The following is a 26,920-nucleotide window of genomic DNA, read 5'->3' on the forward strand; positions in this document are numbered from 1 at the left end:
CTGAGTGGGATGAAGAGATCGAAGTCTGTTTCTGATAAGCCTTCAGCATATGAATTCTCTGCATCAGAGCAGTAGTCAGACGCAAGGGCAGCAGGAGAGGTTAGTATCTTTGGTATGGTCCACTTTAATGCACATTGAGAGCCCATTGATAATGCCCAGCCACTGCAACGGTCGTCTATGAAAAAAAAAATGCACCAACACATTCATAAAATGTAAAGGTGGCCTTACATGTTACCAGTGGGTTTTTGGGTGGAAAATAGAATTGGCCAAAAGAAAAGTACACCAGCTCCTTGCAGATCGTTACTGGTGGTATTTGAACTTAAGTGCTGACTATAGTCGCTGTATAGCCCAAGTACAAAACATATGAAGTGCATTGGGGGACTTCATAGACTGAAGAAAGTGCACTCTTTCGATGAAAAGGTCTTCCCAGAAATAACTAATTTTTAGATCTTTCATTCTACTAAGTACATTACCTGCTGTGCAGCTTTGCAGCTTCCATATATATAAATATAATATAATATATAATATAATTTTTTTTTTTATTTTTTTTTTTTTTTTTTTTTTTTTTTTTTTTTAGGATTGGTAGTCCTTTAAGCCTTGTTAGCTTTAACAGCCTGCAAGGGGCGTGATATATTATGTCAAACTCAGCTTCAGTTTCAGGTGATAATTGTCTGAAGTTTCAGAGTTCCAGCAGAGACGGAGATGAGTTTCTCCTAATCACGCTGGTATTGTGTCATCTTATTAACTCCTTCCTTAATCCCCCTCCACCTCCATTTCTTCTGATCTCCCCTCATTGAGTTAGCAGCAGGCCCTTCTGTTGTGGCAGATCTTTTTGATGCTCCGTGGCAGGGCTTGGAGGCAGAGAGCGTAAGAAAGCTGTTGTGTAATCTGTCGCATATGACTGCGTGCAGTGCTGGCTCACCAGGGACCCCGTGTCTTGTATTCATTGCATTTCCCTAAGAGCGCAAAACCATACAGCACTGTGTAACGGGGTGGAAGTAATTACCCTTTTCACGCAATACATCTACGCCAGTCCAGATCACCACTTTCTTTTGAGCCACCATGGCATGATATGGCCAAATAGTCAAATTTTTTTTTTTTAAACTGTCCATTGCTAACTGACGACATGATCTACATTTTCCACGACTGTGAAATTCCTTATACATTCAGCCATGTGATTTTGACAAATCTGAATGCTGTGTGAATCATTTTTGCTTTTTCCTTTTTCCTGGAGTGTTTTATTTTATTGGATCTGAATGTCCAGGACCCTGGTTCCCCATCTACGGTTAGGGTAGAGTCACACCAGATGCGGTGGGACTGCATTTCACTGCATAGACAAGGCAAAATGCCTAGTCTCCTATGTGCCTGGTTCACACCAAGTTTGCAGTGGTGCATGGGTATGGTGCACTGAAAGTACTGAATGCAGACCTTTTTATTTATTTTATGTATTTTTTTACGGCGCTGTGCTCAGTCCTCTTTTTATAGGGCGCCGCGCTCGGTCCTCCTTTTATCAGGCCTCTCGCACTGCACACCATCTGCTGTGCTGCAGTGCAGCGTCTGGTGTGTACCAGCCCTTGCAGACCCTGTAGGCAACTTAAACTGCAAGTAAAAGTACAGAGATAAGTTTAGTAAATGCTTGCTTGCAGCATTTTTTCATTTCTTTAAAGACATTTTCATTTATTTACAATGAGCCTCTGAACTTCTTAGCAACTTTGACGACTTCAGGAAGCATCCATTCCCTAGCCCAGCCCCTCACTCCTTGTACATCATAAACATCCCCTCTTTTAGGGCTGTTTCACATAGATAGCCAAGGGGCAGTAAAAACAGATGTGTAGAAAAAATTGTGAAAGAACCGCGCTGTCGTATACAAATAGTGGTAGCTGCCAGCATATCAGATAATCTGTTAGTAAGTGAGCAAATAAAGTAGTATAGTGCAGTGCTAATGAAGATGAAATACGCAATAAAATTATACCAATATAAAGTGACTATGATAAATGAATATTCAAAACAAAAATACACAGCAATAAAATATCACAATGATAAAAGTAGTATAAACCAACAGTGTTGGCGCATATAAAGTGCATAAAGTCCATATATGACATCAAATATAGTGACTGTGAATCTGTGTGAACTGGTTGTCTGTAGATAATCCACCGCCGTAAGGAAAGGGGCTTACCAGACAGGTTGAACCCAACTGGGCATATGCCTGATGAGTCAACCAAGCTTTTTGTGTAACACACCCGAGGAGGTACAGCAACCACGACTTCCAAAGTAGACCAAATCGGATAGGGATCCGTGATCGTTTTGACATCAGTAGCTGTCTACCATAGGAATAGTGAGCAGAATTCGTGAGCGGAATTCATGAGCGATTCCTCTCAATATGGCAAAAGGAGAAAAAATAGGGCCACATAGTGTCCGTCCCGACGTTTCTTCCTTGACCCTAGAGGATGCCTTATTAGGACGAAACGTCGGGACGGGCTCTGCTGATGCCACTGCGTTGCTTTGATTTTATCCAATGTCTTCTCAAATGTGAGTGACCATTTTATCTTTTTTCAATAACTGCTTTATATTTTACGGTATTACACTGTGGCCCTATTTTTTTTTGCCATGTGTCCTATTGAGAGGAATCGCTCACAAATTCTGCTCCCTATTTCTATGGTAGACAGCTACTGATGTCAAAACGGTCACGGATCCCTATCTGGTTTGGTCTACTTTGGTAGTCATGGTTGCTGTACCTCCTTGGGTGTGTTACACCAAAAGCTTGGTTGACTTATCGGGCATATGCCTAGTTGGGTTCAACCTGTCTGGTAAGCCCCTTTCCTTTATGGTGGTGGATTATCTACAGACAACCAGTTCACACAGATTCACAGTCACTATATTTGATGTTATATATGGACTTTATGCACTTTATATGCACTAACACTGTTGGTTTATACTACTTTATCATTGTGATATTTTATTACTGTGTATTTTTTGTTTTGAATATTCATTTATCATATTCACTTTATATTGGTATAATTTTATTGCTTATTTCATCTTCATCAGCACTGCACTATACTACTTTAGCAGTAAAAACAGATGGCTGAGTAGTGGTTTTAGCACTCCTCCCTCTCCACAAGTTGCTAACCTGAATCCTAACATTACTGCCTGACAGGGCTGTACACATGCAGTTTGAGAGGTGGAGCTACCTGTCAAACTCTCCCATTCATAATCAGCAGACTAATTCCAGGCCAGCAAAACGTTTTTGGGTTTGGTTCACATCTGTGGATGGCTGCGGGAGCAGGAATCGCAGCGAGTCCCACAACCACCCGCAGTGAGACTGTGGGTCTACCAATTATTTTAAATGGTACCCCCAGGCATTTAAAAAAAACGCAGCACATTTGCCAGTGCAGGAACCACATGGAAATTGATATGACCATGGGATTTCTCTGCAGGCCACGGTTTTAAAGTTGCACGCACCTTTTTTCTGTGGGAAACGCAGGCACGGCAGCCCGTTCAAATAGGCTTTCGTGCCAGAGCAAACGGCATGGATAGATGTGAACTGAACCTTGGGGTGGAAGTAATTCCACCCCATACACCATTATGGAGAGACTAGCTTGGAACTGGTGAGAAACTTCCAGCACACAGCTGTTTAGCTTATGGAGACTCCCATGTTACTTACAAACCTTTTCATACAATATTGTAAAGATTTAAATTTAGCTGGCCTTTCACATGTTTATCTTAAAAAGGTTCCTCTTTTACACAAATGGAAGTGGAAAACTTGTGACAGCTGTGTGATTTTTTTTTTTTTTTTTTTTTTTTTTTTTATTTATTTTTTGCACTTTGTCCCAGACGCGAGGAAGTAAAATCTCTTCAAAGTGAGAGGAAACCCCTTCTTAAAGCTGGACGATAACCCTTTCATTTATATATATTCTTCAATGGCCATTTGGGATGGGATTAGGGAAGTCCACTTTGTATGCACTACCTTTTACAAACCCAGATGTTACCTTGGAAAAGTAGCCATGACATAATGTGACAGCCAATCCTAGTGCAATGGAAATGGAACTGCTTGAATGAACCCCCCCCCCCCCCCTTCTTAAACCTGTCAGTCGGATCAGCATGTAGACAGATGCAAGACACGCGATCTACTCCTGTTCTCCACCTGTAGTGAACTTCTCAGACGCGTTTCGTCCTTTTTGGAGCTTAATCGTAGAGGCCCCAAAAAAGGGCAAAATGCATCTGATGAGTTCTCTACTGGTGGAGAACAGGAGCTGAAGCCATCTTTTACCCGTTGCATTCACATTTCTGCAACAGGGAGTCGGTGTCTGTACACGGTCACCATTTTTGTTGTAGCCAATCCCAGTGGTTGTGCCGTCAGGAACTCCGTCCTTCTCCCCTCCCACCAACACCTCCCCAATTCCGCTATAAGACCCATTTAAAGGCCTGCGGTGGATGGGAAAGGGTGAAATCAGAATGCACAGCTGTAAATATTCAAACTTGTTAAAACTGGCCAAAGGGGAATTGCGCACAAATATTTCTGAATGCTTTGTAAATGTCCCACAATGGACCAAGCACTAGCCACTCTGCCTCGAGGGCTTCTGGGTAGAGTTTTCTCGGGTTCTATGTTAGAGATGAAAGTGAAAATCTTTGCTTTCTGGAGCTAATTACACCAGCACTTTTCAGTCCCCGAGGGAGGCTCCATGATGTCAGAGGTTAGTGTTTTAGATACTTTGATGGCTATTCAGGCACTAGTCATGTTGCTGCATGTTTGTTACGGCTGCCTCAAGCCATGTCACTGTTTCGTGTCTCATTTTTATTTATTTTTTTTTTTTTTCTGAGACGGCCCTCATCGCATGTCTGCCCCACTGCGGAGTTTTCACAGCTGCCTTTAATTGGTTTCATCATCTTTTCTTCCAGGGGGAATGCAGGCTCTCGGGAAGCATCTGACTAGCTCCAGCCCCAGACTTGTACAGAACTGCCTATGGACTCTGAGGAACTTGTCTGATGTGGCCACCAAACAGGTGAGAGGAACCTGCTGAACATCTGCCATGTATTTGCATAGCGTTACCCAGCTGGGGATACTGATGGTCCCACACAGATTGCCGGCACAGACTAAGGTTATAAACCTGGGGAACCCTACAAAAGATTGAGGGCCAGTTCACACCACATGCAGTCCAGTAAGTGTTTTGTTTTTTTTTTTTTGCATGGAAAGCAGTTTATATGGTTTTCAGTGCCATAGTTCACACCAGTGCTTGCAGTTTCAGTGCATTCCTGTTACAGAAAAAAAGTAGAACATACTGTATTTTTCTTGCACTGGACTGTACTGGAATGCTGTAAAACGCACCAAAAAGTACTCACGTGTGGTTTGAACACCGGTTTCATATGCAGACGCTACTCACGTATGCCTTTGCTTCTGCACGCGAGCTCGGCGGGATGGGGAGCGTATATTTTTTTTTTTTTTATTTTACACCGTCTTAAAGAAAAAAAAAAAAAAATAAAAATTGTCACTTTTATTCCTATTACAAGGAATGCAAACATCCCTTGTAATAGGAAAAAAAGCATGACAGGACCTCCTTTAAATATGAGATCTGGGGTCAAAAAGACCTCAGATCTCATATTTACACTAGAATGCAATAGAGGGAGGGGGATTGTCATTTTAAAAAATGGCCCTTTAAGAGCTATGGGCGGAAGTGACGTTTTGACGTCGCTTCCGCCCTGCAATGGTATGGAGACGGGTGGGGGCCATCTTCCCCTCACTCGTCTCCATGCCAAGGAAGGGAAAACATCCAATCGCCGCTGCCGATGGCTCCGGTAAGCGGCAGGGGGGGGGTGTCCTGTCCCGCCGCTGATAAGTGATCTAGTGGCGAATCCGCTGCAGAGTCCACTTTTATCTTAAAGTCGAAGAAGAGGATACCGGGGTTATGGCAGCTAGTTGCTGCCATAACTACATTCGGTAACGATATAACGGTCAGTTAGGATATATATCGGTGTGCGGTGGTCTGTAAGTGGTTAAGGTTAAGAAAAAGAGGGGGGGAAATGCCGTGGACTGTATAAAACTGCGTCAAAAATGCACATGCAGACAAGCATCTGGAACGCATCCTAGCTGCGTTTTTTCTATGGTGTGAACTGGCCTTCACAGTGAAAATCTGTGGAAGGTGGGGAAGCCGTCTGTATCCTGAACCATTGGCTGACTACCAACCTTATCAACCAGGCAGAGCCGAGGGAATCTCAGTCACTAATCTGTATATCAAATATTTTACAGACCTAGCGGTCCAAAACCGATAGGCAGAATGAGCAGATTTTACTCTCATGCAATAATGGGTCCAGTGTGTTGTAGGTACACTTCACAGGTATTGCTGGTGATCTCTATTTAACATGCCACTTAGTAAAAATTGCAGCAAAAATGCTACTAGCAAGACTTTAGTATTCTCACACGCCTCAAAGGACTCATTTTAAACAGAGAGGAGGCAAGAGGGAGGTAAAAAGATGGTTGAGCCACATTCTTTTACCGCCGACCCAAAACGAACCAGAGACCTTGCATGATGTTTTGCTCTGCGGTATGTTTAAGTTCAACTTTGCATGCTGAGTTGACAGGCCTGTCAACCTTGCCCGTTTGATGTAAATGGGACCACGCTGCAACTGGGAGCCAAACTGTTGGGTTTCGGCACGGAATTTCATTGCCAAATCCTTACATGCAACATAGCATTGGCCCCATAGCCGGCTTTGAGACTGTGGCTGCACTATGTTTGCTGAATGAATGCATCCAACTTGGATCATGAAAAAAAAAAGCTTAAGTCAGGCAGGAAAATCTCCAGAGGTCAACTTTCCTCAAAGCAACCAACCAGATGTTGAGCAAGCCTTTCCTGGCTTAACTACTTAACTGCTTAGATGCCTTCATGTGTGTTGTGTTTTTTTTTTTTTTTTTTTTTTGTGCATCTTTAGCACCCTTAAATCAAAGGTACTGTATGCAAATCTTGACTCAGCAAGAGGTGGAGATGGCCATCCTATCCTGCAAACCCCCCCCCCCCCCCCCCATTGTTTGCTAAAGATAGTCAGAGGTCACATTGTCCTGTCAGGAGGGGTGAACCATGCCTCAACTTTGCTGTGATTGTTACGGTTTGTATATCTGAGTCTGGACTCCGAGTTTGAGGTCTCGGGGCAAGACTAACGCTGCAAAAGTCAGGCTGTTCACTTTAAGTGTATTATAGTTTCAGGGAACCTTTCACAAGAGAAACATGGGGGCTCTACAAACCCTGCTCTCATGCAAGCTCTCTTGCTTAAAGTAGTACTAAAGTCTACAGCACAATCAGTCAATAGATTGTGCTGTAGTAGAAAGGAGCATGCTGGCAGGAGGAGAGAGCAGAGTAATGAGCTTATCAACATGCTGCTTTTACTTTCACTGTCCACAGGCTAGGAGTGATGAGACCTGTAACTGAACTGGAACAGAGAACTCTGGTCCTCTACCCTACCAGATAGGACAGTGATAGCAAACCTTGGTACCCCAAAAGTTTTGGAACTACATTTCCCATGATGCTCTTGCACTCTGCTTGGGGATCTATTGTAGCTGGTAGGATCAATTGTTGGGGAAGTCTGCTGTTTCTGCTGGTGGCTCTATTGTTGCTAGAGGGGTCTCATGTGGCTAGGGGGTCAACTGTTGCCAGTAGGGATCTACTGTTGAAGGAGGGCTCTGTTGCTGTCTACGGGAGGGTCTATTGATGGTGGCTGCTGGGAAATCTACTGTATTGTTGCTGGTCGGGATCTGTTGGGGGGGGGGGGGTGTATTTTGTTACATTTGTTACAGGGGTTGATTTGGCTGTTTGCTCAGCATTCAGTTTTAAGATAGGAGGGAGAGATGAAGGGCGGTGATGGTGAGGCTGGGTAATCCGGTCCTTAGTAGCAGTGGAGAGATGGCACTGAAGGCAGCACTTTGTAAAGAAGAAGCAGCTTCAGCTTTTAAGATGCTTTCTGATTGCCTGTTTCGGACTACAATGTCATTTTTCTTTGCTCTGCCTTATTTAATAAGCCTATGTGAGTTCTCCATTTACTTGCCTTGAAGGGAATAAAAATGATTTACAAAGTCAAAGGTAAGTGGATTTCAGAGAAGTGAGCTGATGTAAGGAGGGGAAAGGTGATGGATTGGGGTTGTAATTCTTTCTTCTGTCCACTGTGCAAAGAAGTGAATCATTCCTATCACACAGGAGGTGGCTGACCTTTGGAGGTTAGTGTTTATTGGTTGCATGGAGAGAGTACTACAGCCTAGAATAACTTTCCTTATCATCCGGACCAAGGAGGAGCTCGTGTGTGTGTGTGTGTGTATATATATATATATATATGTGTGTGTGTGTGTATATATATATATATATATATATATATATATATATATATATATATACTGTAGCTGCTGACTTTTAATTTAAGGACACTTGCCTGTCCAGGGATCCCATGATGTCGGTACCCCGAGCAGATTCGTCATTTGGCTCCGGGTGGAGGTGCCAGGCTACACAGCCAGTTCCCTACCGAGCATGCACAAGTCACGCTGCACTTTCTGAATGGTCCTGCCATCTTCTAGGACCTGTGTGTGACTGCCAGAAGGCAGCAGGTGGAAAGGAGGGGCCGGAAATTTTATAGCTCAGTGATGGCGATCTTACCCAGAAGATGGGAGCGGGTACCTGTCAAAGTGCTAAATTGGGCGGGGGGGGGGCAGGCAAACTAGTGGAGCTTTCTCTTTTGGGTGGAGAGCTGCTTTAAGAAGGAAAGGTGGGCATTAATTTCCAGCTGCAGCACATATGCATTTATGGTGCATGAGGTTGTGTGGTGAGAGCGTGCTCGCAGCACGCTGACAAAGCAGTCACCGATGGGTCTCTGTCAAGGCTTCTGATAGGGAGCAAGCGGAATGGGGTACCGATCATGTGACCATTGTAATTTCTAATAGAGATGTTTTAGGAGGCGTTGTTCTGAAGCTGGGAATAGAGCTTATAGAAAATAACTGATCTCCTAAAGAGGAAGTAAACCCTGATTTTACTTCCTCTTTATTACCCTGCAAAGTAAAAGCATAATGGGCTATTATGCATCACATACTAGCCCATTATGTTGCACTTGATCGCAAACGAAGCCCCTGCTGGTGGAAGCTTCCATCTTCCTTCTGGAGCCACGGACTCCGGCTCTGACTGGCTGGAGCCGCGTGACCTCACTCCCGCACATGCGTGTGGGAGCCGCCAGTCACGTCACACGCTGGGGAAGAAACGGCACGGAGGGCCGTTTCTTCACTGTATGCGCCAATGACCTCATTGGCGCACTACAGGGTAAATCTCTCCTAAACGCATCACATTTAGGAGATATTTTCAGTACCTATAGGGTAAGCCTTATTATAGGCTTACCTATGTGTAAAAATGTCTCGGGGCTTTACGACCACTTTAAGACATTGAGAATTGCATTTTGATTGAAGCAAATCTTTTATGATGTATGTAGGCTACCATTGCTGGCCACCTCTGGAGAAAGCTGGTTGCCTGGCTGACTAAATTTTTTGCATTTTGATTCTGAGAAACTATCCAGAATCATAATCTATTTCATGCTTTACAGTGCTACATAGGAGCAGTGGCGTACAACCACTATAGATAGTTGGATGACCCCTGTCAGCCAACTCATGTGATGCACTCCCTGTTAAGCAGTCGTATCTCAACAGTTGAGAGACAGAGCAATAGTACTGAGCCATTCTCCTAGTGGCTAATCCCAAGATCTGTACAATTTTATAGTAACAAAAATATGGATTGTAAAATGATGAAATAAATAGGTGTCACGTTAAAGTCTCCACCACACCGATCTGGTCCGTTGTGGTGGGATAACACTTGCACGCTTTATCGTCCAGTTCGCACCAATCGCATATGCACCTTTTTTTGTACATGGCCCACTACCACAGTAGTATAATAGTTGCACTGCAACACAAATGCCTTGCTTCAGTGTGCTGGGGTACCATTGAACACATGTTGTGAAATTATTTCACCAATTCAACGTATGTATTTGCTATAAATGCACTATATTATGTCTTTAAGTATTGCATTTTGTATTGACACATTTCAAAATCAGAGTGTCCTAGATTCCATCTCCTGTAGTCATGCTGTAAAGCCCTGCTCCACCCAGCTCTCACTCCAGTGACATGCTCAATAACTTTATTATGAGCATAAAGCAAACATGGGTGTGTAGACTTGTGAGAGTGAGCACACACCTTACCTGTAATAATCCCTGATTGCCTGCAAAGGTTTGTGGTTTATGAGAGTGCCACGCCTCGGCTTGTCCCATGTATTCCCAATTACAGCTCTAATCACTCCCTGCATAATTCAGAGGAGATGATATACTGGGCTGAGATCACACCTCTGTAATGGAAGGTCTGGAGCTAGAACGACATGGGCAATTTTTAATAATTTTGTTACTAAGGGATTTAGCCACTTGGGGGAAGTTGGGTAGCTCGCTTGGAAACAAGATCACTAGCAGCTTAATAAGGAAGAGTAGCAAAGGACCCCTAATCGGCTGGAATAATGAGCCTCTATTGCATAAGCTAAACAATTGGCATGTAGTTGCATCTATTTGGGATCATGATTGGAGCATTGTGCAATCCTGAGAATGATCCGAATGAAAGGGAATTTGTGATTTTTGTGTGTGTTTTTCTATTTACTGACTGTTCCCGGGTTATGAACAAGATGGGTTTTGTAGGTTTGTTCTTAAAGTGTAAGTTCACCTTTACAGAAAATCTGTAAGGTGAACTTACACTGGACCCCCTCCCAACGGCTTTCTCTCCTCTTCGCCCACAGTGACAGGACGGGCTACGTGGGTTCTAAGTGGTTGGCGCCACCCATGTGATAGCGCTAACCAATTAGAATGCTCCTAAACGTACCGCCTGATGCGGTACATTTTTGGAGATTAACCTATGGGGGATTTCTAAGCTCTGGACCGGTGGGGTGGCGATCCGATGTCTCCTAGCAGGTGATCACCACTCAAGGTCAGCGGAATGTCAAGTGCAACTCCAGCCAAAAAACTATTTACGTTTTGGATAACATAGGGAAGTTTTAACTGGCCATACAATGATGTGGGATTGCTGACAGCCCCCCTGGACAGTAGGTGGCAGCATGCGGTGAGCAGCAAGATTGCCGCCCGGCCATTTCTGGTACCAGCGTGACGTCACGCTGCCTCACCCCCTAAAGTGTTACTAAACCTACAACCGTAAAATCTGTCTGTATATGCAGAATAGCAGGATTGTTATACTCACTGTTGAACTTAAGGGGTTAATCCTCTGCATTGTGTAAAAAGGCTCTTTGATCCTCTATGCACACATCATCCCCCTCCTGCAGGGTCTCTCTTGGCAAGGTCAGATAATAGTAAGGGTAGTAAAGCTGCACATGCTCAGTCTCTATTGCTGGAGAGAACATTTCCTTGCTGATCTTTTCAGGTCACATGGTATTGACATCACACATGTGGGTGTGTATACAGATCCTAAATGACAGCCCAGTGTATATTGCTCAATTAAAGCCAGCAGCTGGGAATTGTAGGGATCTTTTCCCATGTTTTCCTGGCTGTGTCTATTTGCTTTGCTGAAAAGCCTGTTTACAGAGTCTAATAGCTAAAGCTGAACAAATGAGTCAAAAGTGACTCCACCCCCCTCCCTTCATTCCTCTTTCTGCTTTTTTTTTTTTTTTTTTTCCTCCTCCTTTAAACACTACTCTACCTGTATTAGGTGGATAAGACTAGCTGGTTTCCAGTGTGTTGATACAAGATTGTTTTGTATTTTTATAGGAAGGTCTAGACAATGTACTGAAGATTCTGGTGAACCAGCTAAGCTCAGATGATGTGAACGTCCTCACTTGTGCCACCGGCACCCTCTCCAACTTGACTTGCAACAACGGCCGCAACAAAACCCTGGTCACCCAAAGCAACGGAGTGGAGTCTCTGATTCACACCATCCTGAGAGCGAGCGACAAAGATGACATCTCAGAGCCAGCAGTTTGCGCCTTGCGCCATCTCACCAGCCGTCACCCAGATGCAGAGGTGGCTCAGAACTCTGTTCGACTTCACTATGGCATCCCAGCCATTGTCAAGCTGATCGGCCAACCCTACCAGTGGCCACTGGTCAAGGTAGGAAACGGAATCTCCTTTTGTGTAAAGGCATCTGATCGTATTCATCATTGCCCTTCCTTACTTCAGGAATGTACAGATTTAGGTGGAATTCTAACAGTTGGTTGGTCCACTCTACTAGCCAATGGACACTTTTTTTTTTTTTTTTTTTTTTAAAGAGTCAATGTACTATAGTAAGAAGTCTAGGTATAGAGGGTAATGATGAAAGTTGCTTTCCTTGGATCTTCTAGTAATAACTTCAGGAGGAGGAGCACATTGAGCAAACGCTGCAACACACTTGTGATGAGAACTGTATGCTTTTTTTTTTTTTCTCAAGTTTGACCATTGGAGGACAGGCAGGCTATGCTGTGATGTACTTCTATGCCTAGCATTGTCAATTTAAAATAGAGTAGAGGGACTGGCAGGTATATCACCAGGTATTTCACACAAAGCAAGCAATGCAAAGCGAGCAGAATACTTTGTATCACACGTACATGGAATATCCGATACATATCAAAAATGTTGGGGTAACACATTCTTTGAGGGATTCTGTAGATGCTACAAAACCCCGGAATTACTTGTATGACGGGCTTCGCTTTTAAAATCTTAGTGACAGCAGCCTCTTCCATGGGCTAACCTACTTATTGTAACCTTATGCAAGAAGGAACCTAAAAGGTAACCAGCTCCTCTACTCGCATCCTTTGCAGCATATGTTTGGTCATAACTCCAGGGATCTCATTGACAAAAAAGTTCCATAAAGTTGAAGCTGGCTGTAACTTACAGGGTGCATTGGCTGCCTGGTTCAAGGTTTTTTACAGATCTGTCTTAAGCCTCATTACAACAGTTTGAGTTTTTTATATTTATTTTTCTCTTTTAACAGGCAACAATTGGATTGATCCGAAACCTGGCATTGTGCCCTGCCAACCATGCCCCACTACATGATGCTGGCGTCATCCCCCGCCTGGTCCAGCTGCTTGTTAAAGCTCACCAGGATGCACAACGGCATGCAGCTTCTGGAACCCAACAGCCATACACGGTGAGACAGTGATGCATCCATCCAAGGTCATGTTTTGTAGTGCAGAAGTTAGTGTTTACTTTAGTGTTAGCGGCCAGTGCCTTATTTACCATATAAAGGCAGTTGCATGCTTTAAAGTAGAAGTATGGTCCACGCTTTTTTGGCTATACTTCTCCCGTGGGTCACAGGAGTGCACTTAGTTCTGCCAAGACTCCTAAAGCCCGTTTTTGGCTTGCGTGAAGGATCCAGTCCATGCTCTACAGGGATCCCTACAATGTCTGGATTTGCCCAGATGCCTGGCTTCCACACAGCTGAGTGTCTGAGCCAGCTGCTCCCACCCCCTCCCCAGCTGAATGTGCAGAGCATAGATCCTCTGACTGAGCCACCACTCTGTGCTCAAAGTAGTCCCAAGTCACCAAACAAACCATTGGTAACGCAGTACGCCACCATGGATTGAAATCCTGCAGCACCTGCAAGGTCCCCCTCAAGTAGGCACATGTACAGGCCCACCTGAAGTTTTCCAGTAAACATCTAAATGTTTCAGAAGGATTGGGAGAAAATGCTGTGGTCAGATGAGACCAAAATTGAGCTCTTTGGCATGAACGCGACTCGCCATGTTTGGAGGAAGAAAAATGACTGACCCTAAGAACACCAAACCTACTGTCAAGCACAGAGGTGGAAACATGATGCTTTGGGGCTGTTTCTCTATTTAAGGTACAGGCAGACTTTGCTGCATTAAGGTGCCAATGAATGGGGCTATGGAGCCTTCCCTCAGCCAGAACACTGAAGATGGGCTGTGGATAGGTCTTTTGGCATGACATGACCCAAAACATACCACCAAGGCAACAAAGGAGTGGCCCAAGAAGAAGCACATTATGGTCATGGAGTGGCCTAGCCAGTCTCCAGACCTTAATCCTATTGAAAATGTATGGAGGGAGCTGAAACGTCGGGTTGTCAAGCGACATCCAAGAATCCTTAAGGATTTAGAGAAGATCTGTAAGGAAAAGTTGACCAAAATCCCTCCTGAGATGTTGCAAACCTAGTAACCAACTACAAGAAACATTTTACCTCTCTGCTTCCCAATAAGGGTTTTTCTACCAAGTCCGAAGTCATGTTTTGTTTGGGGATCAAATACTTATTTTACTCGCTGAACTGCAACTCAATTTATAACATTTGTATCATGAGGTTTTTTTCTGGATTTTTGGTTGATATTCTGTCTCTATCATTTAAAATACACCTATGATGAAAATTATAGACCCTTCATTTCTTTGCAAGTGGGCAAATCTGCAGGGGATCAAATAATTTCCCCACTGTATGCTAGTTTGCAAATGATTGACTGATTGCCTCCAAGCTTGAGAACTACTTAAAAGTATCTTTAGCAGCAATTCTCGATCAGTGTACATTGGAACCCTTACGTTCCTCCAGAGGTTTTTAGGGGCTCCTTGAGCAACGTCTGCATTTCAGATGAGCAAACACTGACCACGACAATCTTTTTAGCTATCTGTGAGGGTTGATTCTTCCCAGTAACCAAAAGTGTAGGAAGCATTCTTCCTAGAAACATCACACTAATGTACTGTGAATTGTAGATATAGTAATTAATAGGGGGGTCCCTGAGCCCAGGAAAATTATTTTAAGGGTTCCCCCAGGTTAAAAAGGTGGAAAAGGGCTAATCTGCATACTTGTTAAATTTAATAATGACCAGCATCGGTTGTTTGCAAAACTTTGCCTTATGTTTTTCCCAGGATGGTGTCAGAATGGAGGAGATTGTGGAAGGCTGCACTGGAGCTCTTCATATCCTGGCAAGGGACCCCATGAACCGCATGGAGATCTACAAGCTCAACACCATCCCCTTGTTTGTACAGGTAAGGCTGGATGCTGCATACCCTATGTGGGCCCTTCTGACTCATTTATAGGGGCTTTTTAAAGCTTAACTCTGGGGGGATAGAGCTTTCTCATGCAGTGCCCACACTGCACAGGTCAACTGCTCGTGGTGGTGTAGGGGATTGGATAAATGGAGATACTTGCCTAATCCTCTGATCCTCCCAGCACTAGACAGGTCTCTGTGGCTCCTTGCCCCTCCACAGTCTTAACGGTCTTGTGCAGTGGACTGTTCCTGACGTCATGCCCATAGACCTGCTCTGGATCCTGGGGGAGCGCCGCTTGTAGGTAAAGCAGAGGATTGGGTAAGTATAAACTTTCTCCTCTTCCTTAGACAAAAACGAGAAGCTGACCCATGCAGTGTGGACACAGCCCTACTGCATCGGAAAACTTTTTTTTTTTTTTTTGTTTTAGTGGGGGTTGTGCTTTAAAAAACCGATTTAGTCTTTATTGCCTCATGTCAATTAGATCTCACTTTTTTGGGAGAATCTGGAAAAGCCACCTAGTCTAATGTATTGCCTGCTCTTTTGTGATGCTAGGCACTGCTTGTTTGGCTAAACCTATTCTCTTTGTGAAGAGAACCAGTGTGACAGCCAGGAAACCAATATTTCCTAAAAGAAGCTAGTCGTTGCAATGTATATAGATGAAATGTTTAGCCCTGTTGCAGATTTTGGGATCAGATCTAGGATATGGATTTTCTTTTTAGAATGGCAGTAATGAGCTTCCCTGCAAACACTGCAATATATTTTGGCACTGAACAGATTCTGCATTGTCAGTCACTGCAGTGGCCTCTGTGTGGCCTCTGTGTGACCTATTTCTGACCTTGGCTTCATAACCATCATTAGCGCCCACCACTATCCTATCTATCTGTAATATATGCTGACACATCTTACAGGTCTGCTGCAGAGTGCGCTCACTTTACCAGCAGTCCCCGGACATTCCAGAGCTGGATCCTGCAAGGCATCATTGATTTGCATGGAAGTCCTGAGCTGGAAACACACAGCCTCATTAATTAGTAATTTGTGCAGCTAATTGTTCCATTAACTTGATCCATATTTCCGGCACGGTGATGGGCAGGCTGCACTGTTAAAGAAAAGGATTTATCAGTGATTGGTTGGGGAATCAATATAGTAGATAGTGCTGAGTGATCCTTTAAAGAGTTCTTTTTTTGCCTTGAGTTCTCTCTGTGGTTCACTTGTTCTTGTTTGTGCTCTTTGTTCTGTAAGCTGGAATAGATGTGGCGTTGCCTACAGATTTAGCATACAGACAATAAAGCCGGACATTGGGTCAGCAGAGACAGGCCGTGATTCAATCCATCTATGGGCAAGCTAATTGTACCCAAGTTGATCCATCGACTTGGGTACAACCAGCATGTTTGATTATTAGCATGCGATTATTGCCAGTGGCTATAGCTGCTAGCAGTATTCACTGTTTTCCCAGCAGGGGCAGCTCTTCGCTCCTCCCTGCCTGAAGAAAGTGGGAGGCATTCACCTATTCATACAGTCAGTGTTGCCGGAATTGTGGTGCAGGAAAGAAAATCGCATAATCTATGGCCTGCTTTACACTAGCAACACTTTAGATTGTTTTGTACATTCAGTATACAACATACATATTGTGTGCTAAATTGTGTTTCCTTATGAAGCCATACCGGCTTTTTAATGGTTTTTAACCCCTGATGAAGGGGCACTTCTGGCACCTGAAACTGTTTGGCTTTAAAGCGTTTTATCCTAACCCTTGTTTTGGGGCTCCTGTTGTATTCTCGTGTTTGAGTAGTTTTCTTGGTACTCATTGAAGGGGGAATCCTTGCTTTTCTACAAGCTGAAGCCAGTAAAGCTTCATAGAATTAGTGCTTCACTCATTTTCTTCGCTCTTGACGAAGATGTAATTGAAGTCCCATCAACATGTCGTCCTGAAATGACAATCTGTTATCGGTCGTAGGTTACTAAAGCCTAGGGTACAAGGGCTTTGGACTCGCAAGCAGGTCAAGCTTGGCATGTCTTGTGGGAGGATAATGGTTTTCATTTGAGTAGTTTTCAAGCTGTCTTTGTTCTGCATTCATATTGGCTTGCTGAATAATACAAGCAGTTCAGAATCGTGTAAAGCAAATGCTATAATAAAAGGCTGTGTAATTTTGCTTCATAGGATCCAGTTCCATATTCAAACTTTTCAGGTCTTATCCATCCAAACTGTTTAACCCTGGTCAGACAAAATTAAAGGCCGTATACACTAGCCCAACTAATGGCACTGATCCTTACAATGCCCAGTTGGCTTAAGTGATACTCCATTGCTACCCCATAAGCAGCCATGTACAGGCAGCCTTGCCTTGAATAACCTGGTCGGTTGCTCCAGTTTATGGAATGGCTCCTAGTAAACTTCTTATATATAATATGGACTCCATTATTCACCAAGTACTGGCAGCAGCTTGTACTGCAAGGGTCCATCCAGCACCGCAGCCCCAGAGTCTTTCATGGTGTTGGCATTTTCAGTAACTTGCTGTTTTTTTTTGGACAGCTCCTGTATTCCCCCGTGGAGAACATTCAACGAGTGGCAGCTGGAGTGCTCTGTGAACTTGCTCAGGATAAAGAAGCAGCTGACACCATTGATGCTGAGGGTGCATCTGCTCCTCTGATGGAACTCCTGCATTCCCACAATGAGGGCACAGGTAAGCTGGACACCATACGAACCATTATTTTAGATGTTATATGCTACTTGGGAATATGTCATGGTTGTGCAAGCTCCATGGAGGCATTTTTACATTTGCAGTCTCGGCACCTTTTGCACGGTTTTGCAGGCTGGTTGGTGCCTATAATCTGTTGATTGAAAGGTTTCATAGATTTTCTGGGATGCTGCCATGTTTTGAAGATCTGTCCCAGGATATTGACCTTCATGACTCAGAGAAGGACCTTTTTAAAGGCTAAGTCCACTTCTCACAAAAATATAATGCACGTTTGCAGTGAAAAACTTGCATTTGTTATTTTTTTTGTGAAGCATTGCAACTGTGATCAGTGGATCGCAGATGCAATTCCAGGCTTCTGCAGACTCTATTTCCAGCTACTTGACTTTAGAGGTACAGTTTTTTTCAGGGAGTGTCAGTGGAGTATATGTGCAGTGATCACCGCTCACTCCTGTTCCACATAGAACTACAAGTCTGTCTGCTGTGGTGGATGACAGGACTTTATTTATACACAAATTTCAAAAGTAATGACTGCTGCGAGGAAAAGTACCCTGCACATTTGCATCTCCTTGCAGGGACATAAATGACAATGAACGTAAAAGGGACTAACCCTTCCCTACTCAGTTCAAAACTAAACAATAAAATGTCTCTACATACTGTTCCTTGCAATAAACTGTTTGATTCCAGTCAAACCCTAAAAATGTTTTTTTTTCTCATCACTCAGCTACCTATGCTGCTGCCGTCCTATTCCGTATCTCTGAGGACAAGAACCCGGACTACAGGAAGAGAGTGTCTGTGGAGCTGACCAATGCCATCTTCCGCCAGGACCCTGCAGCCTGGGAAGCGGTAAGCACTTATCTTGCTCTATTTCCTAATGAGCCTCCAGCTTTGTAATCTCTGCTGTACCCATTTCAATTTGGGCTGCGTATCTGATTTCTTCAACATGCTTTTTCTAGGCACAGAGCATGATCCCCATTGGTGAACCTTACGCTGATGGTGAGTAAAAAATTTTTTTTTTTTTACGGATCTTATTTATTGGGCTTCCTAGACACTTGTGTAGGGTATCGATTTTTTTTTTTTTTTTTTTTTTTTTTTTTTTTTTAAACCTTTCTTTTTAAAACTGCTACAGTGGGTCCAGCATTAAGACCCCTTTCACACTGAGGCGTTTTTGCTCTAAAAATAGCATCTGAAAAGCATCTGAAAACTGCCTCTTCTGCAGCACCAGTGTAAAAGACAGAGTGCTTTCACACTGGGGCGGTCCGCTTGCAGGACAGGGAAAAAAAGTCCTGCATGCAGCAACTTTGGGGCAGTGCGGGAGCGGTGTATACAGTGCTCCTAAACCGTCCCTGCCCATTGAAATGAATGGGCACTGCTGCAGAAGCGCGTGCAAAGCACTTCGGCAGCTGTGCTTTTCAGGCGTTAACCCTTCCCTCGTCCACTAGTGGCGAATAGCGCTGTTATAGCAGCGGTAAAGCATCACTAAAACTAGCGGTGCTACCGCTAAATTCCCCCTCCTCCCGTCCCAGTGTGAAAGGTGTCTATAGCCGAACTCTTTGAATAAAATCCTGTTTGATTAGAGCAGTGTTTTAAGATGTGGGTTTGGAAAGTAGAAATTCCTTTGGATGACCAAGGAGTCAGCTTTTGGACAGATGATCTTTTGTGCAGCACTTGCTTTGAATGATGCCTTGGTCACTAAAACTGTGTGTCTCCACAGATGACAATTACCGTCCCATGTATCATGATGAAATCCCTCTTGATCATATGGGTGATTTAGAGCCAGAGTATGCAATGGATGGTTACAGTGACCACGGAGGGCGGATATATGCCGATAATAACATGATGGCTTAAATCTACAAGCACAAGGTAAAAGCAACTACCGGCCTTTGAGATTCACGTTTTGTTACTCCAAGACTTCTAAAGGGAATCTATCATGGAAGATTAATAGAGGTTGCCATTGCTGACCTCACTTTTGAAAATAAGTTCCTGGCTGTCATTTTGATGTTTAGTGCTGAGTAGCTGACCTGGAACAGGTATAGAGATAAGGTGTTTAAAAAAAAATATAGCCTGCGTTTTTGTTTTTTTGGATCTGCAACTCAAACTATTGATGTCAGACACTGCAAGCCACGTAGAATTAATTTTCAGTTGGAAGCATTTAATGACAGCCATGATGCTTCTCTCACAGCAGTCACTTTAGGTTTCCTAGTAAAGGAAGGTATTCATGGAGGTTAGCTAGTTTATTGTTGTGCTGTTTAGCCCTCAGTTGCATTAGGCCAGGGGTGTCCAACCCACAGAGGGATGCCCTGCAAGCACAACGGCCGACACAGACCAGCCCAACCCATGCACATCTGTAGGGACACCAAGGATGCCGTGCAAGCACAGCCGTCAGGGCAGCCGGCACAGACCAGCCCATGCACATCTGTAGGGATGCTGGGGGTACCGTGCAAACATAGCAGCCATGGAAAACTACATTGACAAGCCAGGCAAATGCACACCTTGAGGGTTGCTGTGGCTGGTATGCTTGCAATAGCAGGGAATGAGTGGGCGCCAGGTAAGTAAATGCTGCCTGGCCGGATCTTCCTATTTCCAAACTCTCAAAACTCCATAGCGGAATTCTTCACAGACCTATCTCAGGTGAAAGTTCTTAAGTCCTGATGGCTTCTCCGTTTGCTACTATAAAAAAATGTTACCCCTCTGTTTCCTCTTTTTATATGGTTATGTTCCTCAATGCCCTCTGTGATGGCACCCCCCTGGACAGACTTGAATTTAGCACATGTCTGTCATCCCAAAACCTGGAAAAAAAGGGAGGTTGGTAATGTGTATATATAATATTATTATATATATTAATATTATACACACACAGTGGGGACAGAAAGTATTCAGACCCCCTTAAATTTTTCACTCTTTGTTACATTGCAGCCATTTTCTAAAATCATTTAAGTTCATTTTTTTCCTCGATGTACACACAGCACCCCATATTGACAGAAAAACACAGAATTGTTGACATTTTTGCAGATTTATTAAAAAAGAAACACTGAAATATCGCATGGTCCTAAGTATTCAGACCCTTTGCTCAGTATTTAGTAGAAGCACCCTTTTGATCTAATACAGCCATGAGTCTTTTTGGGAAAAATTTTTTTTTTTTTTTTTTTTTTGGGGGGGGGGGGGGGTTCACACTTGGATTTGGATCCTCTGCCATTCCTTCTTGCAGACCCTCTCTACTTCTGTCAGGTTGGATGGTAAATGTTGGTGGACAGCCATTTTTAGGTCTCTCCAGAGATGCTCAATTTGGTTTAAGTCAGGGCTCTGGCTGGGCCATTCAAGAACAGTCAGTTGTTGTGAAGCCACTCCTTCGTTATTTTAGCTGTGTGCTTATGGTCATTGTCTTGTTGGAAGGTAAACCTTCGGCCCAGTCTGAGGTCCTGAGCACTCTGGAGAAGGTTTTTGTCCAAGATATCCCTGTACTTGGCCGCATTCATCTTTCCCTCGATTGCAACCAGTCGTCCTGTCCCTGCCGCTGAAAAACACCCCCACAGCATGATGCTGCCACCACCATGCTTCACTGTTGGGACTGTATTGGACAGGTGATGAGCAGTGCCTGGTTTTCTCCACACATACTGCTTAGTATGCTGCTTGAAAGGAGATGTCTACAACCAAGAGGATGTATGAGCTATGCAAGCCATGCACTGGTGCTAAAAAAGAACAAAGGGCCCAGTTATCTGATCTCTTGCTGAATGATAGACATCGAGTAGATTCATCCATCAGTGCTAAACAGCGTGGGTGGAGGAATCTCCCCTGCTGGGTTTTGTATTCTGATTGCTGCGGTGTCTGCAAAAGTCCGAATACCCGAATAGTTAATGCATCTCAAAAGATGCTGTCACTGTTCAGCTCACTTTTTTCAACCGGCTACTTTGATCCCCCCCCCAAAAAAACAGTACAAGGGCTGTCAACCTGGATAATGCTGGTCAGTCCAAGCAAAAGTTGAGATGGTCAGGCTGAGACCTGGTCTGTCCCTCACTATTTGCTGTTTGCTCTGTCAGTCGCTTGTCTGCCATACACTGTGCAAGATTTTTCCTACATCTTTAAAACTGTTTCCTGATCCAGCAGGCAGGATCAGGCAAAGTGCTTAGTACTGTGCAACTAGTTCTGAGCCATGAAAAGATTTTTTTTTTTTTTTTTTTTTTCCTAAAGGAAAGCGTATGAACCAATCTCTTGTAAATGTTGTGATTCTCTATTTGACCAGTCCCCTTCTTGTTCTTCCTAGCATGTATGATTGCTCCTTATTTTTTTCTTACCCATGCAGTTCTGTTCATGACCTTTTTTTTTCTCTCTAGATCTTTTTCATGGAAGAACATAACCAAGACAGAAGTGCCTACAAAGACCACGTTCCTGCACCTCCTCTCCCCTTGAAGCATCCCTTTTACAAAGAGCTTTTATTCGATAGACTTTTGCACGGGGTCATGTGTTTTTTTTTTCATACCCTCCCCTCAGAATTTGGGGTTCTGCTTTTAGAATGCGGTGTATTAACCTCCATCTCTTCAGCCTTGAGGTTAATAAAATATTTTCTTTGCCATTTTAAATCTTTAGTTTTTTTTTTCTTTATTTTTTTTGCGTTGGCTTAGAGCCTTTTTTTTCTATAGATTTATAAATATATATAAATATATTTCTTTTTTTAATTTTTAATATGCAAAAGTCTGATGCTTGACCTTTATTTTATTTTTACAAAAATTTTTTTTTTTCATTTAAAACATATATTTAGAAAGAATTTAATATGTTTTGGTTACTTAACTTCTGAAGTGCTCTTGCGTCTGATATTTGAAGACTTGGTGCACATGGGAGTACTGACCCTGCCTTTCCATTGGTTTCCATGTATGACTTTCTACTCTTTAACGTTCATGTTTTTAGAGTAAACCTCTGTTCAGTGGTGGTCATTTTTTGTGAATAAATTTAAAAGTAACCCCATTTTCAGTTTTTTGTTATGTTGCACACCTAACGCACTGCTTAGAGTTAAGAAAGCTTATGGGCTAGCACAGTGCATTTGGTAAGTACCAGTGCGTTGACGATATATGGGTATTTGCAATATATGTAGGCAGCCAGGAAAAGTGGACCTGTTGTATGCAGAGAGGTGCCAGTTTTTATAACCATCTAGTGTATAAAGTAAACCTGTCAATGAGGTTTCATTTTTAACTGGATTTTTAAGGAAAATGGTATGTACATATTTAATTTTACTTTAATTGCCTTGCTTAAAGCCAAACACAATACTTCAAGTTGGCAATAGACAGTTCCTGCTGAAGATTCGAACTGGCAGAGATTCGAACCATCTGTGTGCAGGCTAAATGTACCCAAGTTGATCCTCATGGTTGCAGGCAAGAAATTTGCTCCATCTATGGCTGGCCTTACCACTAACAGTCTGACACTTGCAAGTTCCCTTGCCGGCAAATTCCTCTTGGCCTCCTTCTGGTTACCGGTCCTTATTCCTGGCGGCACACAGGCACCATGCCCCCCCTGGGACTCATAGTTTGGGCTTTCTTTCAGTAAAGCTTGCACTCCGTGCTATAGCTTGACAAGGAGTGTCAGACCTCTGCCGAGAGACCACTTCTTTCACACAACAGAGTCCTTCTCTGCGGTGTCCCACCCTTGAACACCGATTTCTACTGGTGCAAGGCAATTAAAGTAACAAGTGTATGTAACCTTTATATTTAGTAAGGTAAATAGTAAAGTTTAAAATCCAAACTGATTTTAAATTTTTAGAGACGGCAGTAACCACCAGCTGCATCTATGTATCTCCTGACACATTTTTCCATCCTTGTGAGCGCTGAAAACAAACCCGTATCTTCTCTTTCCTCATTTCTTAAGGTGAAGTGAGCACTAGTAAGTGGCATGCACAGACCACTACGAGGGGATCTTTTGGGCAGGATAGGATGAGTGCAGAGTTTAGATTGCACTCAGCTCAAGTTTTCCTGTTCTGTAAAGTCTTAATAAGACCCCCTCTTTTGGTACCTATTGGCCCCCTGTTCCTGGCAGTGTGGGTGCTTTCTGTAAAACATTTGTCTGGCTTACAGCTACTGGTCAGATCTACTTGCTCCACAAGTGACTTGGATCTGTAGTTTAGATGGGACATAGAGGCAAGCCTAAATTTGTACTATGCATTCATTTCATCCTGTTGGTGGTCAACCCTTTTAATCCTTGTGGCAGTGACCTTAGTCAAAGGCTAAAATCCCTGAACTGATGTGGACTGAGAGGAAGAGGGCAATTTATAGGCTAGGACATTGGGGGTAAAGCTCACCATGCATGGTACGATCTAGCTAATAGAATATAATCTTTAGCCCTGCTAACTATGAGCAACAGCCTGCCTAAACGAAAACCCTTCATTGATGGAATAGTTCAGAAAGGTTGCATATCTTTGGTAAATCTAAGGGAAATTTTACTGAGAGATTGTAAAATGTATGGTAAGCAGGGACTAAATTTCGATCCATGTGTGACCGTCTCTGTTCAACAGAAGTCTATCTTTAGAGCCGCTTCTGTTGAACAGGAATGTTAAAACTTTTCTCAACCAGTGTTTTCTGATAGCAGAATCCAATGTCCCGGAGGGGGCATTCCTCCATCTGCCTCGCTTATGTGGCTGAAAGAATCTGTTGGTGGTTTTTCATTCAGCCTGCTGGCTGAATTAAAACAAGATCTAATCTAAGCTTTTTTTTTTGTGTGTGTGTTTTAATACATGGAGTTTAGATTTTTTTTTTTTTTTTTTTTCCACACCTACAAGGGAAAGGTTTGTTTTTGGATTTCACAAAATGTTAGTTGCAAAATTCTCACGGTTTGTTCCTTTACAATAGAATCTTATGAACACAATTCAAGTTATTTCCTATTGGTGGTGCATTGCCTGGTTGTCATAAGAAAATTTTGATTCCATGTAATATAATTTGCCCTCCATGTGTAGTAACCAATTGCAGCCATTGGAGGGCCCCCTTTTTCCGAGTCCACAAAAAAAAAAGCGGTCAGTATTTTAACCACTAAATGTGTTTCACATCAGCTTGATCTTACAGGTATATTATGTGATGGTGGGGGAAGCAAAAATATTCTTGCCCATAGTGACCAGCTGTGGAAAGTGTGAATCTGGTTGGCATCTATTGGGCATACGCCCCCCCCCCCTTTTCCCTCTGAGGTCACTGCCCATATCACCAGTCACTCGGATGTCTAGTTTTTCCTGCCAGTAAAATGGTTACCACTAATTTTTTTTTATTTTTTTGTGTGCAAATGCTACTGCTTATATCCATATGTTTGGATTTAGAGGTCTTGGTAACCTCAAAGGATTCAGATGTTTGGTTTTCCTTTTTGCTAAAATTTTGTTCCTATCTACATAAAAGCATAGAAAGGGTTGTGTATGCTATATGAGAACTAGTGTATTTTTTATTTTAAATTGATGCATCCAAAGAAAAGGTTGAGGTCATCTACCAATGGATACTTCTCCTCTATGGTCACGGAGCATTTGTACTGAGCTTCGTTCACCTCTTGGTGGCATGAACATTAATCATCAGTGCTCTTCATTTAAAGCTGACCAAAAGGCAATGAGAACAGGTCCTCTTGATGTACCTTGGTGGAACACTGTGAAAGCCTGTGGGTTTGCTACTAGAATCAGTTTATCATTTTTACAGTTTTGAGTTGATAAAGAAGTGAATGGTGCTCAGTACCCATAAACTGTAGAAATAGTATCCATGGCCAAAAAGTTGACATTTTAGAATCACTATGAACAACGTGGGGCCTATCAATTTGTGGGACATCCCTGACCCTGTGGGTTCTTTTATAGCTGAATACCTCTTTGAGGATAAGATGGACTCAAGTTGCTACCCCTACTTTGTGTCGGTGATGTGCACTTTAAATCCTGTTCCTGACACTTTTTTTTTTTTTTCTTCAAATACCATCATCTGAAATGTGCTTATGTTAATGATTTTTCCAATGTTATATGCAAATAATTTAGATTGTGTTTGATATGGGGGGGGAAATAAGGATTGGACATAACTGTTCTGGATTTAACCATATTCACTGAATCCTTGTTCTGGTTTTTGAACATGTATATACATCCCACGCCTTCCTGTTTGATATTGATGTTTTTTGGCAATAAATCGAATTAATCCACTGCGTTGTCTGTTCCCTTTTTTATATATATTTATATATAATTTTTTACATTCTTGTTTAGTTTACCTGTATACTGTAAGGATTGCATCAAATCAGCAGAGTTAATGAAACTAGGTAAAGAAGGCTTTATAAGGCTCAGTTTACACCTAATGCCGATGCGGCTCACAGCAGGGGTCCTGTGCATCCTGGTTCACTGTTTCAGGTCTGAATTCAGCCCGAATTTTGGGCTGAATTTGGACCTGAAACGAACCAAAAGACGCACAGGGCTCCTATGCAAATTCACACCGGAGCCGCATCGGAGATATGTGAACCTGCTCCAGAGAGCCATTCACATTCTACTGCTATTGCGAATTGGATGCGCATCCAATTCGCAATAGTATGAACCTGGCCTAAAGGTTGCATAGTTTGGTTTGTAGTGAATGTATTAGTGCCTTGAAAAAGTATTCATACTCCTTAATTTTCCACATTTTGTCATGTTACAACCAAAAACATAAATGTATTTTATGTGATAGACCAACACAAAGTGGCACATAATTGTGAAGTGGAAGCAAAATTATAATTTTCTTCAAAATTTTTACAAATAAATATCTGAAAAGTGTGGAGTGCATTTGTATTCATCCCCTTTGCTCTGAAACCCCTAACTAGAATCTAGTAAACAGAGTTCACCTGTGTGTAATTCTATCTATCTATCTATCTATCTATCTATCTATCTATCTATCTATCTATCTATCTATCTATCTATCTATCTCACACAGCTGTTCTGTGTAATTTAATATCAGTATAAATACAGATGTTCTGTGAAGCCCCCAGGGGCTTGTTGGAGAACCTTAGTGAAAAACAGCATCATGAAGGCCAAGGGACACACCAGACAGGTCAGGGATAAAGTTGTGTTAAAGTTTAGAGGGGTTAGGTTATAAACACATTCTCCCAAGCTTTGAACATCTCACGGAGCACTGTTCAGTCCATCATATGTAAAGGGAGTGGCACAATTGCAAACCTACAAAGACATGGCCGTCCACCTAAACTGACAAGCCGGGCAAGGAGAGCATTAATCAGAGAAGCAGCCAAGAGGCCCATGGTAACTCTGGAGGAGCCCCCACTTACATCAGGGTCCCCAGAGAGCCCCCTCCCCTTTCCAGAAG

The 26,920-nt window shown here is 43.0% G+C and overlaps 1 protein-coding gene across 1 annotated transcript in view; it reads left to right on the forward strand.

The window, feature by feature from the left end:
• The window catches only part of JUP (junction plakoglobin), a 99,060-nt gene extending 73,282 nt beyond the window's left edge, over positions 1 to 25,778 (forward strand). Inside the window, exons 7-15 of the mRNA XM_073607907.1 lie at positions 4,897 to 5,000; positions 11,764 to 12,102; positions 12,962 to 13,117; positions 14,839 to 14,958; positions 17,486 to 17,636; positions 18,373 to 18,494; positions 18,605 to 18,644; positions 19,363 to 19,511; positions 21,980 to 25,778. Of these exons, the coding sequence (XP_073464008.1) occupies positions 4,897 to 5,000; positions 11,764 to 12,102; positions 12,962 to 13,117; positions 14,839 to 14,958; positions 17,486 to 17,636; positions 18,373 to 18,494; positions 18,605 to 18,644; positions 19,363 to 19,496 (1,166 nt within the window). The 3' untranslated portion in view covers positions 19,497 to 19,511; positions 21,980 to 25,778. The remainder of the gene's footprint in view (positions 1 to 4,896; positions 5,001 to 11,763; positions 12,103 to 12,961; positions 13,118 to 14,838; positions 14,959 to 17,485; positions 17,637 to 18,372; positions 18,495 to 18,604; positions 18,645 to 19,362; positions 19,512 to 21,979) is intronic.
• Positions 25,779 to 26,920: the final 1,142 nt, after the last annotated feature.

This window comes from Aquarana catesbeiana, linkage group LG12 (genome assembly GCF_042186555.1).
Source record: "Aquarana catesbeiana isolate 2022-GZ linkage group LG12, ASM4218655v1, whole genome shotgun sequence".
NCBI lineage: Eukaryota > Metazoa > Chordata > Amphibia > Anura > Ranidae > Aquarana > Aquarana catesbeiana.